Source organism: Propithecus coquereli, unplaced genomic scaffold (genome assembly GCF_000956105.1).
Source record: "Propithecus coquereli isolate 6110/MARCELLA unplaced genomic scaffold, Pcoq_1.0 Scaffold289, whole genome shotgun sequence".
Classification (NCBI taxonomy): Eukaryota; Metazoa; Chordata; class Mammalia; order Primates; family Indriidae; genus Propithecus; species Propithecus coquereli.
The window spans coordinates 1,637,970-1,654,373 of NW_012148496.1; the positions used below are offsets into that span (position 1 = coordinate 1,637,970).

Sequence of the window (16,404 nt, forward strand, 5' to 3'; positions counted from 1 at the left end):
CACAAAATTGCAGTGCTAAAAATGAAAATGTTCAGTGACAGAATAACTGGCTATATATATGACTTATGAGTATTTTTTTTGTAAGTTAACACTTGAGCTTTAGCAACTGGACCAAGTTTTTTTTACTTTATGTATATTTTTTATTTTTGCACTCCTGATTTTAGTTGGACTATTTTAGCTATTTCCATCCAGAATCATCTAGAAGATCCTCTGTATTGGCCATGAACTGGAGGCCAGATAGCACTTAGTATAGTGCAAAACCCCTAACTGGTGGGCACATGGGAAAGGAACAAACAAAGCTAATGTTGAAATACTATTGCTGACATTCAAAATGGATACAGGAATGGGGGGAAATCTAGGCCAAGAAAAAGTTATCTTTGTCTTCTTCAGACTCCAGAGCATGGAGAGTATGACAGGAGCAAACCTAATACTTGATTTGCAAAAATTCAGGGAAAAATATTCACTCACAAAAGAATTTCATAGAATGCCTATAATTTCTAATGAATGCATATTCATTTAGTGCATTTATATAATCTTTATATATAGATACAGAGTAGTCTATCTCTTACTGATTTTGTAATTCATTTTTTGTATTTTTTACATAAGGAAAGTATTAATAATAATCCTAAACACAGCTTAAATTCAGATAGCAAAGATGAAATGTTGGTTGAACAAATTTAAGGAGAATCCAAAAAACCAGAGAAAGGAAGTTTACAGGACAGTGAAGAGATAAGTAACGATGCTTGCATTTGTACAATTCTTTCAGGTTATCTGCTGATCCTTAGACTACGGACTCCTTAGGAGAAAGGGGCTTGTCTATCTTCTCTTTTTATCTTTGGCATCTAGCCTTGTACTCAGTCTGTGCTTAAAGTGGTACCTAGCATGTAATGGACACTCAGTGCTTAATAAATGAAGTAAATTAATGAAACTTAGATTTCTCATAGATTATCTCACCTAAATACAACAATCCTGTTAGAAAAATATAATTTTCCCCATTTTGTAGGAGAAACCACAACTCGCATGGGTTAAATGATTGCATGTTATTATGACATATTAATCTTATAAAATAAGGGCTATATTTTATTTCATGATTTATCATTTTATTCTCAACAGCAATAAGCAATATTGAGCGATAGCTTACTGCTTCTTAAAATTATGCTTGGCATGCATAATTTTACTAGACTAAATACTATCTTATAAGGAAGATAGAATCATCTACATTTTATAGTCTGGAGCTTAGAAAGTTACCTTTTAAGTTTACCTTCCCAGTGGGTGGGTGATTTGAACACCTGTGTGACCCCTAAGCCCATTCTTAATGACTACACTAAATTACCTTCTTATAGACACCCAATTCTTCATGGCAGAGCCAGGATTTGTACCTGGGTCTTTTGTTCTTCATTCTTCTTCTTCGTATCCTGTGTGTGCGTGTGCGTGTGTGTGTGTGTGTGTATGTGTTGCACTTGTTCTGTATTAGGCTATGATCAGGGCATATAATAAAATGACCAAAAAATTCAATTCTGTTACCATACAATTTGGTACCTTTTATTAAAAATTATTAAAATAATACAACATCTGAGAGGAGCGAATGACCAGCACAACTTCCTCCTTTGAGTTATTTCCCAGGGAACTTAATTTCAATGAATTAAATGTTTTATCCATCTTTATCTCAAAGTCTAGTAAATATCTTAACTTCTACGGTTTCCAAATCTGTACCCAACTTAGCCATTTTTCTGCCAAATTTTAAGACACTTTTAGATCATACATCTTCCTAATTAGACTGTGCTAGATCATTCTAGAACTCTCTTCTCCCAAAGTAGATATTTATGGGCTATATTTATAGTAGGATGTTTATATTTTTTCAGTAGTTATTCATTTGCTACCCTACTTCTATAAGGCAGATGTGGTGTAGGGTTTTTTTTTTTTTTTAATTTTGGTTTCTCTAACATTGTTTGAAATGTTATGGGATTTTTAAACAGCCATTTGCAAATGTAATTCCCTCTGCCTAAAATGGTTTTACTGTAGGAAGATCATTGTCCTGATTTACCGTGAGTGGTTCTTGTTTAAGCCCTGTTGTCCTACTGCAATTGTTGCTACTGTCCCTTTCATTAAAAAAAAGTTCTGGTGTGGACAGTAAATTACGTAGTCATTCTTCCTTTCTTTTTCTTCTCCCTGGAAGATCCCTACTTCACAACACATCTGTGTTAAGCCTGGCTTGGCAACTCCAGGAAGTACTGGTCATTCTCTCAGATGTTATATCATCTTATTCATGTATCTTATAAAATGTACCAAGTTGTATAGTAACAGAATTGAATTTTTTGGTCATTGTTATGTGCCCTGAACACAGCCTAATACAGGACAAGTGACACACACACACACACACACACACACAGACACACAGTCATTAAGAACAGGCTCAGGGGTCAAACAGGCCTATGTTCAAATCACCTACCCACTGGCTAGATGAATTTAGGAAGCTTACCAAACTTATGTAACCCCAGACTATAAAATGTAGATGATTCTATCTTTCAATTTACATAAAATTTGGAGATGATGCTAAATTCAGAGGAGTGTGGGTGCAGAGAGAATATCAGTTAGAGAGGTAAGAAATGTGGGCAGAAAATAGAAAGGAATTCGGCACAGAAGAACAATGACTGATATATGGAAATAATTTTATTCCAAAGTTAATCAGTGTGGAGAAGAAGCAAACTAAAAGATGCCAAGAAAGAAGGCCATGTTCTCCTCTGTAGCTGGGGGAAGGAAGAGGGGAGGGTAGATTGCTTAGTCTAGAGCTAAGTATTCTGCTGATCTGAACAGCATTTTTTTCCATTGGTTATTTTTAGAGAAAAGTTATATATTCCTCTTTTTTCTGAAGTTGAAATCACTTGGGGGAAATGTTACACTTCATCTTTAGTTGCACTATGGATTACCTCTTTCAATAAAGAAAATATCACAGTATATGGCTAATGTTCTCTGATGTGTCTCGTTATGCCTGTAGGCATAATAATATTGCAAGATTATAAAGCAGCCATTAATTCTTTTATTTTACTTTATATATAGGAATTAACACAGAATTCTTAAGTCTGATCTTAAGGATATTTTACAAACTAACCTCCAGAGATTTTTAGATAGAACCAGAACAGCAGACTGGCTGGAGGAGCTCAGACAATCTGGTATTTTGTAAAATTAATAATTATTTCAAATTTCATGGACATATCTTCCTTATTTAATTGTCACAGAAAGTGGCAAAGCAGAAAATTAACTGAAAAAATTAAAGGTGTACTGGAAAACTTAATACGTATATAGTCCTGGTAAGGAGATGAAACCACATGGGGGTCGTAAAATATCAGAGAGCCCCGAGTGTCTGTGCAGAGGGTGATGGAGGCGTGGTGTGGGTTGGGGTATTGTAGGGGCACCATCCAGGAGTGGCATACCTACACTCTGGTTTTATGTGAACAGCACCCAAGGATTTTGAACTGAAAATGATGACATATGTTTTGCAAAAGATTTAAAACATTTGTCTAAATGCGAAAAGCAATATGAGAGATGTAGCTTGGATATTCAAATATGGGTATTTTGGAGGGCATTTATCATGGTGATAGAAGGAAAAAATATTGGAATTTAGTTTTCCTAGAAAATCCATGAAGAGCCAGAATGAATGGTTGTTGGTTTTATGTATTGGGCACATTTCTATTGCAAAGAATAATTCTTGTGATATTTGACACAATTGTGATGCAATGATTTAAAATAAATTAAACTTATTTAAAAGAATATTCTTGAAGGATATTGCTGTTTTCTAATGACATGCACTGGTGGGTCACTATAGCCAAAATATTAATAAAATACTAAATTCAGTCCATGAGTAAAGCCATTCAGATCAAAGCTGACTTCTCGGAGTTTTACTGAAGTATGTCTGCCTTGTGGGTAGCAGACTGCCATCACCCGTGATTTGTGCCGGGGCCTGGACAGGGCCACCATGGGAGACCTGTGGAGTCTGAGCCTCGGGTTGGCCCAGAGCCTCTGGGTTGAGGGCAAACCTTGGAGAAGAGTTTTCTTTGACTGGTGAAAACATATTAACATGCATTCCATTTATTTCTAGCTTAACTTAATAACTTATATTTAAGGAATGCAAATTGAACTTTCCTTGTCTTTGAATAGAAAAAATATAATTGGTAGAACATTTGTTAAATAATGCTTTTGAGTATGTTTTTGTTGTACTTAAAAAAAAAAACTTCATTTTTCTAATGGTTTCCTTATGATGAGTACAGGTTTTTGTTTTTTAAATGTTAGTTTATACTAAACACCATGCAGTGCCCTGGTGAGTATAAAAGCATGATCTCCGGGAGGGTGTGTTGAGGGGAGGGAAGGGTGGGGAACAAACAATACAGCAGAAGTTTCCAGCATGGGTGGAACTGAAGGAAGAAAGTACAAGTTTGTATAAACCTAGATGAATGCGATTCATATGAAGGGAAAAGCTATTTTGGAAACCACTATACAGAACCCATCTTAGCTCAGTCATCATCTTAGATTTCTTAAAACTTTGAGGGTAAAAGAGAATGAAAGAAGTCCTCAACTCAGTTTGTCCCAACAATTTAAATGGGCAGTAGCATGCTTTCCTGGGGAATCGTGTCCCGCCGGGCACTCCTTGGGGCCCACAAGTCTGTTTCCCTGGCAGGTGCCTGCAGCCCAGCCCTCAGGCTGCTGGAGACCCGCCCCCCACGGAGGCTGTGTGGCCTTGGGGAGGAGCTGGATTTGACTCTGCTACTTGTTAGCTGCTAAGACTTTGGGTTATTTGTTGGTCTCAATTTCATTATGGATAGAATGGAATAATGGTGTCATCTTCATAGGGTTGTTATGTGTATTAGCTAAGATACTCCATGGAAAGTTCTTAGTGCCATACCTGGAACATGTAAGTCTACCCTCACTGTTGTTTGTTGTAGACAGAGTCATTGTTAATGAGACATTACCTTGTCCTTATGGAGAAATTAATTCTGAGTCCCAGTTGAATTACTGCATTTCCTCCAAAAGGCCAGGCCTTTGCCTGTGCCAGTCCCTTTGCTTCTCAGCAAACCATTTCTCTCGACCTTCTGTTCATCCTTGGACACCCAGTTTAGCCGTTTCCTTGGAGGAATGAATCTCAAACTACCCCTCTTCATTGGACAAGTCCTTCCTTTGTGCCCCCACTAAACCTAATGTTGTCACACTGGGATTGAAATGTCCTTTTGTTCATTGAAACAAAATTGAAATGTTCATTTGTTTCTTTCCTCCACTGTCATCCCCCTGGGGGCAGAACCTGTGGCCCCTAGCTCCCTAGTTTTGGACCGTCCCACATTTAAGTGGTGGAATATCGTAGTCGTTAAAGGCGTGGACTTTGGAAACAGCAGCCTGGGTTAGAACCTTGCCCCGCCCCTTTCTGCCTGTGTGACTTAGGGCCAGTTATTTTATCCCTGTGCCCAGTTGCTTCATCTGTAAATGGGAATTTGAACAGTCCTTACCTGATACAGTCAAGGGCAGATTAAGTGAGGAGGAAGAGACATAGGGTCTACTTTACCCTCCGTTCTTTGCTTCCCTGTTGTACCTCCTGCTACCTGAATCCTGCACTGGCTGGGCAGTGGGGGGAGGTGGGAGGAGTAGTGTCCAGGCAGTAGTGGGCTCAGCGGCAAAGGATCGGGGTCGGGGGGATTCTCAGCTGTGCTTCAGTGAGGTGCGGGGAGTTCTGGGCTGCTTGCACAGGTGGCTGTTTGTAGGTGAGGGAGGTGAGATTACCTGCAGTCAGACCACCTTGTTTTACTTTGCACACAGCTTTTTTCCTTTTAGACCAAACTTGAGTACACTGATTATGTTCTCATTCTCTGGATTGACAGATTTGTAAAGCTTATCTTTAAAAGCAACATAGATTTATGTGTCACCCCAGACTTCTCCTTTATCTTGAATGTTATATTCTAATGAGGAACTACCCCAGCTCCCTCCTGGGGTGACACAAGCACAGTGATTCTCATTCCCTGCTTCACAGGGAGCTGTTTTCTTGGCTGGTGTGCTGTCCTGGAGATCCCCTCCCCTGGAAGGGCAGTCCATTTCTAGCCTAGGTATAGGTATGTGGGATTCTGTTTTTCACCCTCCACGTTTGCATTAGTGGCTGACATCACCACCACTGCTACGCTGATAACGACCACTACTTCTATCCTCCTGGTATGTTTACTACCGACACTACTATTACTAACCTGCGGCTACTCCCACTGATATAAAAATCCTGACTTTTCACTACTGTATTCTACTGCCTCTTTATGGCCTGTGCAGAAGGAAATGCCTATTTTCTGTACCCCCAGTAGGGAACCTTGCAAGCCTGCTTTGGAATGTAGATGGGGCCATCTTTTGCTTGCTTTGGGCTAGCAGTGTTCCTGGTAACGATGCAGCTGAGTGCTACTTTCTCTCAGTAAAGGCAGCGGCGTGCATTGCTTTCATTGGCAGGTTAATGAACTTAGTAAAATAGATGTTTCACGCTAACTTTGACCTCTGCATTTCCCAGGTATTCAGTTTTTCAGTATATAGACTAAAAACACAAAAAGAGGAGTAAAGACGCTATTTATTTTCCTTTTCTATGTCCAGGAGCTAATGCGGGGGTTGACAGAAAACCTTTGAAACTGAGGGTGTAAGTTTCTGCCATGGAGAGGGGTACAGTGCTCCTCTTATGAGGACAAGAACCGCTGAAAGCAGCAGAGGGCTTGTGTGTGTGTGCTGTGGAGACTGCTGGCCAGGGACCCCCTGAAGACCACTTAGCAACCCACCACTGAACAGTCACCAGGGGCAGGCAACCCAGACTAGAGATCATGCTTATGAATGTAGCTGCCCAATAATTTAAAATCTTTTTTCATTTTATTTATAAATCTTAATATGTCACCAACTTCTAAAAAAAGTTTTTGAGATAACTTAATAAAAAAGACACATTGCTATACTAACATTTAAGTAAGAGGATATGATGACAATTTAGTGTAAAATTTCACTGAATTCCCTGCCTCCCAAGGAATGGTTGCATTTAATTTTTTCTAGAGATAAACTGTGTCAACATTCATTCATCAATTTATTTAAAAATGTGTCTGTTATAAAAGCTTTGGGGATACAAAGATGAAATAGAAGTATCCTCTACTCTCAAAAATGTTTACTATTTCATGGGGCAATAGTTGAGCAAACACATACCACAGTAAAGCACCGTTATTACCGTCACAGGTGTGAGCCGGGTGCTGTAGAGTGAAGAGGATGCATGTGTTTTTATAACTTAGTCCTACATTTATGAGCTTAGTCATTTCAGTAAAGTTACATCTAACTCATAAAATTATGTTATCATTGCAAAAAATAAAAAAACTCTGTAACTTTAAATGTTACATTACTATATTTTTGATTAAGTGATTTTTAAAAAATTACCCATTAAAAATGAATTGTGGCCTGGATAATTGTCAAAACAGAATATATTGGCTTTTAGTTTACCAAGAATAGAGGAGTTTTGGTTTAGTGATTTGAGAACAAGATTAGAGCTAAGAAATGACCCTTCCTCATTTTTGTCGTCTTCTCTTGAGTGTCTCATGGAGTCTTCCCTCATTTGTGATATCAGGATCAGGATCAACGTAATCGGCACATATCATGCAGTCCTGAACTGATGCTGAGTGCAGCGCACTCCTTGGGTGGTAACTCAGGAGACATCTGTGGACATGATTGCTTCGTGGAACAGTGGTGGAGATGCCCCTTCTACTGGGACCCACTGACTCGCAAGGGAAAAGGACAGATGAGGTCCTTAGACAAATAAAAATCATTCTTCTTCTTCTTTTTTTAAATTCTAGGAGATGTAAGATTTAGCTCACATAATTTTAAAACAGAGATGTAGAGGGTAAAGGAAGATATGCTGAAAGGGACAGAAATGGAGAACCTGGTAAGCTAGAAACTTTATTTATTAACGTTTCCCTTCCATCTCCTCCACCGTACCAGTTCTACAAGGGACGACTGAAACCCCTTGGAGAGGGATAAAGGGGCTAGAATGACAAAGGTACTAGGGAGAGGCTTCACAGAGTCTAAGCTGAAGCTTAGCTGAGAAAGAAAACCATACCTTAATGTCTGTAAATGGGCTTCATGGTGGTCTCTTCTTTGCTTTCAAAACTGCCAATCAGCTTATTAACGGCCCCTCGTAATTTGAATTATGCCCAACCCTCAAATTCAGGGCCTCTCCTCCAAATGGGATAATGAGTGTCTCACCTAGAAATGAGACCCCAAGCATGTCTTCTTCACTGGACAGCTTGGCTGTCAGTGGTCCTTGGATCACGGCTGTGAAGTCAGTAAGTCTGCCTGGTTGTGAAGCTGTGTTAGGAATTGCTGACCCTCCCACAAAGAGGTAATTTCTGAGTTGGGATTGAAATAACTCATTTCACAATAAGTGGTGGAGGTTTTTCCTCTTATGTGGCCTCAGTTAACACAACTAGTCCATTATTGCTAACAATTTTAGAGAAGTAGGTGTTTATTCTTTCCAATAAAAAAAGGGAAGCCATCCTGTTTGCACTCATATCCTTGAGAACAGGCAAGATGGCTCTTATAGAGAAAAAGGAAACCATGTATTCTGCTTACATGATGGGTAGAGGAAAAGAAGAGACTCATTTAGAGTTTTATAGTGAGCTTTGGCAGTTGGACTTTTACATTTTTTTTTTTTTTTTCTGTAGCATCAGTATTGCTAGCATTGAGGTGGTAACAAGAGGCTGCCCTTTGAAAAGCCACTTATGCTTTGTCTGTTGGGACAGCTATCTGGTTATGAAACATTTTCCAATCCAGAGAGCTTTGGCCTGATGCATAATTTTAGCATGTTTTAGACTTTGATGGTGTTAAACTTTCTTCTTTGAAGATGATCTGCATCTATTATACATTGAGTGCTTTTCTACCATTTTCGTTTCTCAGCATGGAATAAGCAAGCTATTCATGTCTTTCTGAAGGGGCAGAGAGGCTAAGGCGGCTTTATCATTAGAATATGTCACTTATCACTGGATATAACTGAGAGGGAGGCTAGGCAGCATCTGACCACTGGGACTTCCCATATGTGAAGACAAGAATTAATTGACTCACTCCGTGTCTTCCTTCATACACCCTGCCCCCCATTTGCTGAGTTACCATTTTCAGCGAATGCCTCTACTGTCCATCTAGTGCCCAAGGCAGATGTGTATGTGTATAATTCTGAAGTTTTTTCTCTCCCACCTCTGCCTCCCCCATAGTCAATCAGTCACTAGGTGTTTCCTTTCCCTATTACTTCCTAGAGTTCTTTCTGTCCCTCCTTCTACTATCCTAATCTAAATCCCTTCATTTCCTGTTAAATTAATATGATGGTGTCCTAATTGTCCTTGTTTTGCTTACCTACCCCACATCATCTCTCTAATAAGAAGAAAATCACTCAATTCTACACACTGCAAAAATGGAGTTAGTATAACACAGTAGTTAAAGATATGGGGTCTGTAGCCAGAATGTCTGGATTTGAATCCTGACTCCATTACTTTGGCAGATGCAGTTGTGTAAACTTGGGTGTATCTCCAAGCCTCAGTATATATAAAAGAAAAAAAATTAACTTTCTTGGTTGGATTGTTGTGAGGATTAAATGGTATAAACATTTAGCATAAGGCTTAGTACATAGGAAGTACTCAAAAATCACTAGAACACTAGTAATTATAAAATGCAAAGCTGAGTATTCCACTATCCTACTTAAAACCCTTTCACCTCACCATTTCTTCTAGGATAAGGCCCAGAACCCTTTGTCGTGCCATGTAAATTCCACCTCCCTTCTACAGCCCCTCCTCTCGCTGCTCCAGTCCAGAGTTGTGTCCACCTTGACCACTTCCACTGCCCTCCATGGCCATGCTTTGTCTCCTCTCTTGCTCGTGCCTGTACTTTGCCATTTACCTGGAGCACCTTTGCATCCCAAGTCTGGAAATTTCCTCCTCCCCGCCCCCCCAACACCAGCCACTCCTTCTCTTTGTGTGGGTGATTCCCACTCATCTTTTAGATCTCACCTCGTATCTCAGTTATTCCGCAAAGCTGTCCCTGATACGCAGGGCTTTCCAGGACCCGTTGAATGCCTTCTTCATAGCAATTGCCACACTGTTGTGCAACTGTGGATTTACTTGTTTTGTATGTTCTACCTGACTGTAATAAGCCTTTGAGGGTAGAGTCTGGGTCATGTTTGCTTTTTCTATGCCCAGTTCTTGGCAGTTTCATTCGATTAACATTTTTTAATACATTAATATATCAGTACCCAGTTGGTATGTTTTATGAAATTTCATGATGCCTGAAACATAATAGGTATCTCATTAATATTTGTTAAATGAGTCAATGGCCATTTAAACTTTCATGTATCCTTAATTGGCAACGCTTTATCTTGTATGGATACGTTTAATATTAACAAAATTTAAAGTTATTTATTTCTAATTCCTGAAATTTGAGATTCTAAAGTTAACTCATGTAAATAAGTTAGAAGATTTAGGAAATTTGTATAATTTTCTGTCAAAAATAGGTATGGTTATGAAGTAATGAGATTTGTCCTTGTGCCTCCTAAACCATCTCTGACAGCAGTATGTTTTAAGTTGCTTCAGATGCTACAAAGGACTATCACACACTTTCTAATCTTAAAGAATGAATAGGCCAGGGGAAGAAACTTACTCTGCCGTAATGTTGTGTCGAAACACCAGTCCCATCTCTCGCCACAAAACCAGGCATTCATTAGTACTCTTCAGTATCTCAAGTTTCTTTTTTTCTAACACAGTGAAATAAGAGCTCACTTGTTAGTCATTCCACAAAGAAAATTATAGACTCTTCTGAGAGGTACATTAGAAACCAGTTAGGCCGATCCTGTTTGTTTATATTAGCTCTTTCTATTACAAGTGAGAGATTGCTTAAGCAAAAGGTAGACGTATTGGTTCTTTTAATGTAATTGGCTCATGTAATCTAGGAGCAGATTGGTGCTCAGACTTTGTCTTCTAAATACTATTTACTGTATAAATGAAAATAAGACCTGCTTGGGGAAATGGCTGATTCCAGAAGCAGAGCAGGGAAAATATGAAATGGGCTTGGGACAACTTGATATCAGAAAGCAAGAAAAGAAAGACTAATGGAATCGTGTCAGAAGATCCCAGGAACCAGTTTGAAGGGACCCCAAGTGGCCAAATTTGGGAGAATATGAACATCAAAAAGAATAATGATGGCAATTGATTGTTACACAAACAGAGAAAAGGGGGTGGGGAGTGTAGGGCAGAGGAGGTTCTTTTTTACAAAGGAATACCAGCTAATAAATATGGAAGAAATGGTAGAGTTAGAAAAATGACTATTTTATAGTCTCAAATGCAATAATTGAAGCAAGGATGATCAAGGGATGCTAAACTCACTATGAAAAATTTATTGGGAAATAGGATAGCCACATGGTACCACATTTGCATACTCGGGTTACTTTCTAACATAAAGGAGGACATGTACCTTTATAATAGGGAGATATGACAGTAAGCAACTTAACTAATGATTGAGTTTAGCATTAGTTAATAATGGGACAACCTAACATTTTGTGTCTTCTGATGTGATGAAATGTGAAGTTCAGAGTGTGAAGTACTTTTGTCAAAACTGTTTAATTTGAATCTAGACTTAGATTTTAGTTCACAGGAAATGCAAGTGATGGAAGAATAGGTTTAATGATACCATGAGGAAACAATGAGACAAATGCAGAATGTGGGTCATTTTATAAGGCAACCAGCCTGGACTCTTCAAAAAGTCAGTGTCATTAAGAAAGAAAAACGGCAGCAGGATTTTTAGATTAAAAGATACTGCAAAGATAAAACAACCAAATGCAATGGGTAAAACTTGATGGGATTCTAGATTGAGGGGAAAATAGTATAAAAAATAGGCAACTAAGGAAATTTGAATATGGAATGGATATTAGATAATCTGAAATTGTTAACTTTTTTAGCTGTAATAACTATATTGTTGGTATGTAGGAAAATGTCCTGTTCCTAGGAGATGCATGTTGAGTTACAGAATCTTAGGAGTGAAGTGCTATGTCTGCAACTCATTTCGAAGCAGCTCGGCAAAATGAATTTTATAAAGGATATGCATGCAAAAGCGTATGTGGCACTGTGCTATCATTGTTGCATAGGTGAGTGTTCATGGTATTATTTTTTAAACTTTTGTTCTGAAATTAAAAAAAATAAACTGGAAAAAGAAGAAAATTAATTTGATAAAAACAAAGCAAAAGTTTTAGAGTGGGTAGGTAGGCTGGCAGGCCCACTTCCTCCATCTCTTAACTCTGTTCCTGTATGTGCACAGAACACCTGTGAGCATTGAGTAAGGTGTAGCCTAGTGTTAGCCAAGTTTCAGAGAACTGTGAAAACCTCCTGATTAATAGAGAACCTTGAGGCAGAGCCTTGTCTTACTCATTTTTAGCATTGCCGGTGTCTATAACATTGCAGGAATTCAAAAACTGTTGACTGAAGAAATACATAAATAAAGGGGTGACCAAGTTTGAGGGTTGCCTGGAAAAGTGAAAGCACACCAGTGACTTTCAAATCCAGTAAATATTTGTTGAATTTAGTAGATTTGAACGAGTTAAGGGACAAGTAAGGTAAAGGTTGGTTCCAGAAGTAAGAGGAAGAAAGCCTCCTTTTAAATCTTCTCTTCTATGCATGCAATAATGACTATATTTCATAGTGTTTTAACTTTCAGTAATACTTTTCTGAATTAATAATCAAAGCGGTTTAGTGGAAGCCTTCTGCAGTTTTCCCTACATGTGGGGAAAATTTGAGTTTGGTGAGAAATCTTCAGAGGGTGGCATATGCAATTATTCTTTGTTCCTTGGTGAGCTATGAGTCGGGGCACTTAATTATGTAAAAGATATTGCAAGAGAGCAGTTGCCTAATCCCCAAGAGAGTAATTATTATCTGTCTTGGCAGAATGCAAGGCTTTTAATCTGTAAATAAGCGATTCTATGTGGAAGAGCTACATGCAGAGTGATTCTGTGTCTTAAAGGTCTCTTATGAATTTTTTAAAGTGAAAGCAGTCACTGTATATGCTGATTGGCTATTGCCTTTGTGTTTCAAAGAGTTTACGATCCTTCCCTTGTGGTTTTAACCCCTCTTGAAATATTTAAGCCTCTAAGGATGATTCCTGTAAAGGGTGAAATGTGTCTAAGTTAAGCCTATGAAAAATCTGAGTGTTTCAAATGTAGAGGAAGTAAAATGTGCTTTCTGCAAATTAAAAAACAAACCAAGATAAAAAAGAAAACAACAAGGTAAAACATTGACAGTGCTTTAAAAAAAAGCAAAGATATAATAATTAGCTAATATGTTGCTTACTTTTTGGAGGTTAATATTTTTTTTCCCTGTTTTTTAAAACAACTTTATTTTGGTATAACTGACATATAATAAACCACGTGTATTTAAAGTTTTGACTAAATAAATAAATAAAAATGTGTGCCATTGCAGCTGATATTTCCAAAAGGAATGAATTCACTTTCAGGGTATGTGTGTATTTTGTTTAGGCAGCGCTGAATGTTTTAGATACTGGAAGTAAATTCTAACTTTTTTAAGTTGCGAATAGTGTCTGCCTTCCTTCCCTTCCCTCCCATCCTTCCTGTTAGTGTGGATGAGCGGACTGTGCTTTCTAAGGACAGCTGCTGCCCTCAAACACTTGACTTCTCTCCCCTTTGCCTACGCAAGCACTTCATCTGGGGGACTGTCCCTCTCCCCTACGTGACCAACTTTCCCCTCTCTACCAAGGTATTCCTATTGAAGTAGAAACATGTAACGTCTTCCATTATTTCTTAAAAACCCTTTCTTCATCTCTATTTCTGTTACCCTTTGCACCCAAACTCGAGTCTGTATTCTGTCTTCACTTCCTCTCCTCCCTTTGTCTCTGGAAGCTACTCCAAGCAGCCTTTCACGCCAGTCCTGCACACAGACTCTGCTTTGTCGAGTCCCTGTGACTTTCGCACTGCCCGAGTCCATGCTCAGTACTTGGTGTCAATCTTATTTGGCCATCTGCAGCGTCGGCTGTAGTTTACCTGCCTTCACCTAGAAACACTTTCTTTACTTGGCTTCAGGAAAACCCAATCTCCTGGTTTCTCCCCTTCCTCACTGGTCACTCTTACTCAGATTCCTTTGTGAACTCCTCCTCTTTTCCTGTTCTTTTTAGGTTTCCTGGCCCCAGGTCCTCTCCCCTCCTATGCGCTTCCAAAGTCACCTCAGCCAATGCTGTGGTTAAATGTTCACTATGCTCTGAAGACTCCCACTTTTATGTCTGAAGCACCCACCTGTCCCTGGACTCCCGACTTACACATCCAGTTGCTGCCCCATTTCCCACGGGACGACTGGTGGGCATCTCGGATTTAGCACAGTCAAGGTGTGACCGCGGTCTGGTCTCCCCACACGTGTCTGTCACCCGGGTCATCGCAGTAGCCTCTCGTCTGCTTCTCCTGCCTCCACCCTTGCCGCAGCCCCTCCGACCCGTATGCAACACAGCAGTCCCCGAAAGTGCCCGTCAGAGTGTCAGATCGCGCCTTTGCTCCCGCACGAGGCCGCGCCTTTCTAGCCTCGTGCTGCCTCCCTGTGACTCCCCCTGCCGGGGCCCTTTCTCGGACGCCGCCGCCTGGGTGCGGTGCCGCCTTAGGCTGGGCTGCTGTCTGCAGCTCTGCGTGGCCGTGCCTTGCACCCGGATCTGTCCCCCGTCCTCTCGGCGAGACCTCCTCTGACCATGCTGTCCCCACCGGCCCCCAGCGCTCCTGATCCCTCCTGCTGGTTTTGCTTTTCTCTATTGCACTTACCACCACATGGAAATGAACATTTACCTTTTTGTGTTTACCTCGTTCGTTCTCGTCTGTCTTCTCCGATTAGAACGTGCGTTCCGTCAGGGCAGGGATTTGGCCGCGCCGTCCGCGGCCGCGTCGCGCGTGCGCAGACGGGACTCCCGAGGCGGCGGCGGGGGCGGCGCGCGCAGCGTTCCTCGTGCACTGACAGCGTTTTCCCTTCCTCAGTTCCTCTGCTTGAAGAACATACGAACATTTCTCACGGCCTGTTGCGACACGTTTGGAATGAGGAAAAGCGAACTCTTCGAGGCGTTTGACCTATTTGATGTTCGTGACTTTGGGAAGGTAATTACGCTTTATTTTTTATATTATGTTTTATTGGAGAACATTTTATCAAATCGTTTCAAATCTTGAAGGACGGCGTGTGAGTGGCTTATGTATCGCATTATATAGTATTAACAAAATTTCACGTGTAGGTGGCTTAGCAAAAACAAAAACAACACACACAAAGCAACAACAAAAAACAAATAATAGCAACAGCTTTCCGAATGAGATTATAATTATTTGTAATTAAAGCAGTGTAAGGGAATCTCTTAAGCCAAGGTAATTTTTCCTGCTGGTCACCTCAGAGGACAGGGTTACTATTATCCATCCTTTAGATAGTTCACTGGGCGCTCGTGGCTGAGGGCCGGTATTCCTTCCTGCCAGTCTTCTCTATATCTGAAAGGGACCTAATTTTTGGAAGTTGAGAACGTTCTGTTGCCCTTTTCTCCATTTTGACACGTGGGTGGGTGACTTGGAGAAGGCATGCATCACTGAAACGTCTGAGATTATTGAGTGAGTCCCATTGTTTGGATTTCAGCACATATTTCTTGGATTTTAGTGATATTTTTCACATAGGGATTGTTTTAAATTTTGCAGTTATTGTGTGTACACTAAACGCACGGTATAATAGGTGAAAGAAATCATCCTTTCAAAAGTTATGATTATTTATTATGAAATGAATGTGTGTAAAGTTAAACCTCTTACAAGTAAGTAGCCATGAAAGAGGTACTTAAGGTGACAGGACTTTAGCTCCTGCTCATATAATTGCGTTATAAAAATAAGCATGTAAGGAAAAAAAACTAAATGATATTGAGAAGTTTGCCCTTACTCTCATAATTCAGGTGCTAGCATCTAATCAAAAGGCTGTTAGAGAGTGGCACTTTGATTTCTAAGATATAATATTTTGCGTATAAAATAAAAACCAAGCCATAGGTTGGCTTGCTTGGCAATGGGAATAAATAGCACAAACTTGGGACAGAAACATAAGAAATTCGGCTTCCCCATATTTGTATTACAGCAAATATAGCGAAGCCACACCGTCTAGGGAGGGAGAAGGCCTGGGTTCTCTCGCTGGCCTTGGTGCAGAGTCATTTTGTGATCTTCTGGAAGTCACCAGCCTTCTCGGGCATCGGGCTGCCTGCCAGCTGGGAAAGCTGCACAAGAGGAAATGGGAAAAAGAATGTGGTGTCTAAGGTTCCTTTTATCTCTGGCAAGCTGTGATTTAACTCTCTTGAGGTCCAAAAAGTGATGGAGGATAAAATATGATAATAAGTACAAGGAAC

General features: G+C 39.9%; 1 protein-coding gene across 1 annotated transcript in view; it reads left to right on the forward strand.

Annotated features, from left to right (window-relative positions):
- VAV3 (vav 3 guanine nucleotide exchange factor) overlaps positions 1-16,404 on the forward strand; it is a 508,157-nt gene that overhangs the window by 69,267 nt on the left and 422,486 nt on the right. Inside the window, exon 2 of the mRNA XM_012648507.1 lies at positions 15,026-15,142. Within this exon, the coding sequence (XP_012503961.1) occupies positions 15,026-15,142 (117 nt within the window). The remainder of the gene's footprint in view (positions 1-15,025; positions 15,143-16,404) is intronic.